The sequence below is a fragment of the Cebidichthys violaceus genome, unplaced genomic scaffold (genome assembly GCF_023349555.1).
Source record: "Cebidichthys violaceus isolate CVI_PGR_0920_01 unplaced genomic scaffold, fCebVio1.0.p SCAF_5, whole genome shotgun sequence".
In the NCBI taxonomy this organism is placed as follows: Eukaryota; Metazoa; Chordata; class Actinopteri; order Perciformes; family Stichaeidae; genus Cebidichthys; species Cebidichthys violaceus.
In genome coordinates, this window is record NW_027176705.1 from 13,127,462 (window position 1) to 13,129,770 (window position 2,309).

General features: G+C 48.2%; 1 protein-coding gene across 1 annotated transcript; it reads left to right on the forward strand.

The window, feature by feature from the left end:
* Positions 1-232: 232 nt before the first annotated feature.
* kctd12.2 (potassium channel tetramerisation domain containing 12.2) lies at positions 233-1,953 on the forward strand. Its single transcript, XM_068730841.1, has one exon. The coding sequence runs from the start codon at positions 363-365 to the stop codon at positions 1,164-1,166; it is 804 nt and encodes a 267-aa protein (XP_068586942.1). The 5' UTR covers positions 233-362; the 3' UTR covers positions 1,167-1,953.
* The last annotated feature ends 356 nt before the right edge of the window (positions 1,954-2,309 follow it).

The window sequence follows — 2,309 nt, forward strand, 5'->3', positions numbered from 1 at the left end:
TAGATTTGTAGGTTTTATTCCCTTTCGACAAAGCCAGACTAGACGTTTCCCATCAATCTTCTAATCTAACTCTAATCTAACACTGTTTTTAGTAGTCCTACTGTAAATGTGGGGCCTGTTTGTCACTTTCTCTGGATCCGTGTTTACAAGCGGGATGTTGAGGGTTACGTCTCGCCCTTGAATGCATCATTGTGTTTTGTCAGTGAACAGTTAATGTCTCTGTTGGCCGTCCTCTTCCTTCTCCTCCCACACAGCCAAACCAATACAAACATTTCTGTACAGCACGGAGACTCTCAAACTATCCGTCCTGTTGTTAGGACACCTACAGGGACACTAGCGGGACAGCGACAACGGAGAGAGAGATGGCACAAACCGACAGTCAAAGTTCAACTTTCCCTGAGATCGTGGAGCTAAACGTGGGTGGGCAGGTGTATGTGACCCGACTCGAAACTCTCACGGCGGCCCCCAACTCTCTCCTGTGGACCAAGTTCACCCAGAGCTCCCCGGGCGACTTGCCGAAAGACGGCAAGGGCCGCTTCTTCTTCGACCGGGACGGCTTTCTGTTCCGCTACATTCTGGATTATTTGCGGGACTCCGAGCTCTTCCTGCCCGAGTATTTCAAAGAGAGGAGGAGGCTGCAGAAAGAAGCGGACTTCTTCCGACTGCCGGAGCTGTCGAGGCGCCTGGTGACGGTCAGCAAAGACGGCTCGTACGCGGAGGACAGCGGGGAGCCGGAGGACGCCGAGCTCACCAGCCCGGTCACCTCCTCCTCCTCCTCCTCGGACAGGACCCTGCGCTCTCCGGGGGCCGACGCCGGCTACATCACCATCGGGTACAGAGGCAGCTACACCATCGGGAGGGACATCCAGGCGGACGCGAAATTCCGCAGGGTCGCCAGAATCACCGTGTGCAGCAAGATCTCTCTGGCCAAAGAGGTCTTCGGAGAAACCTTGAACGAGAGCCGCGACCCAGACCGCCCGCCCGACAAATACACCGCCAGGTATTACCTGAAGTACAACTTTCTGGAGCAGGCGTTTGACCGCCTGGCCGAGGCTGGTTTCCACATGGTGGCCTGCAACTCCACCGGAACCTGCTCATACGGTAGCAATGACCCGGGGGAGGACAAACTGTGGACCAGTTACACCGAGTATGTTTTCTCCCGATGAACGAACGGAAAGCTGCTCCCTGGGTGCCAGAGTGCACTCATGCGTGCGACCTATTAACCAACACTTGGAGCGAGCCTCTGCTTCATTAGTGCTTACTTTAATGAACTCTCCAAACTGGCAGTTCAGCCGTGTTTAGTTTCAGTGTCTTGTGTTTTTCCTCACGCTCACGCTCACGCTCTGTGGGATCAGCCATTGACATGTTCCTGCCATTTTCTCCTCAGTTGTGCAAAGCAGAAGACTTCCTCCTAACCCAAACATGCATGTCATTGGTTAGTAAGGATTGGAGACACATGGCTTCTTTTTATGTGTCACTGGGTCCTGTGCTATTTGTGCGGCCTTGTGATTCGTTAGAGCTTCTACAGAGACTGCTTTGTTCTTGATTAAATGAGTGGCTACTCTCAGAAATGTTAGACTCTGTTTTTTTTTTCTTTTGATCCTTACCGAGCTATGCTTGCATTGTCATGTTATTGTGGAGAGGCTACCGGTGAACACATACATATAACGTTACACGGAATATAGCCTACTGTTTAAATAGCCTCTTAAGTCTTTCATTGTGGGGATTGATTGATAAGAAAGACATTAAGTTGCTTCTTCAGTATGATAACTTTTTTTTTGTTGTTGCTTAATTTGATTTTATCAACTGCAGTGTCACTGCTTTCAAGATTACACATTTGGGACTTCACAATTCACAATGCTTCATTGTTATGTGCCATTTATGAGCTGATGTCATTGTTTGCTCTTTAGATATGAAGCCACAGCAAATAAAGTGAGACGTTGTAACACTATACACCCCGTCGTCCCTGTGAGTTCACTGTGAAAACGTATTTAAGTTGTTCGTGTTGATACGCTGATGCTTCTTTTCTTGCGAGCAAGCACACACATTTTATTTCTTCTCAGGTCGCCAGTGTTCTTGGTGATTCCTCTGGAGGCATTTTAGAAGTTCACAAGACCATCTTATCTGGGCTCTTTCATAGAAAAGTTTATGACCTCACTTAATGGATCCTTCACAAGTATCAGAGATCAAATCTGCCCCCCGAGTGAACAAGAGATGACCGCAATAGACTGTTACCAAATAGGGTTTAACCAGAAGTTGACTTGAATTAAGTCACATCTTGTTTTTTTAAGCATTAAATGTGACATTTA

Excerpts from the sequence above, each read along its gene's own strand:
- kctd12.2 (XM_068730841.1), top strand. The coding sequence starts at position 363 with ATGGCACAAACCGACAGTCAAAGTTCAACTTTCCCTGAGATCGTGGAG.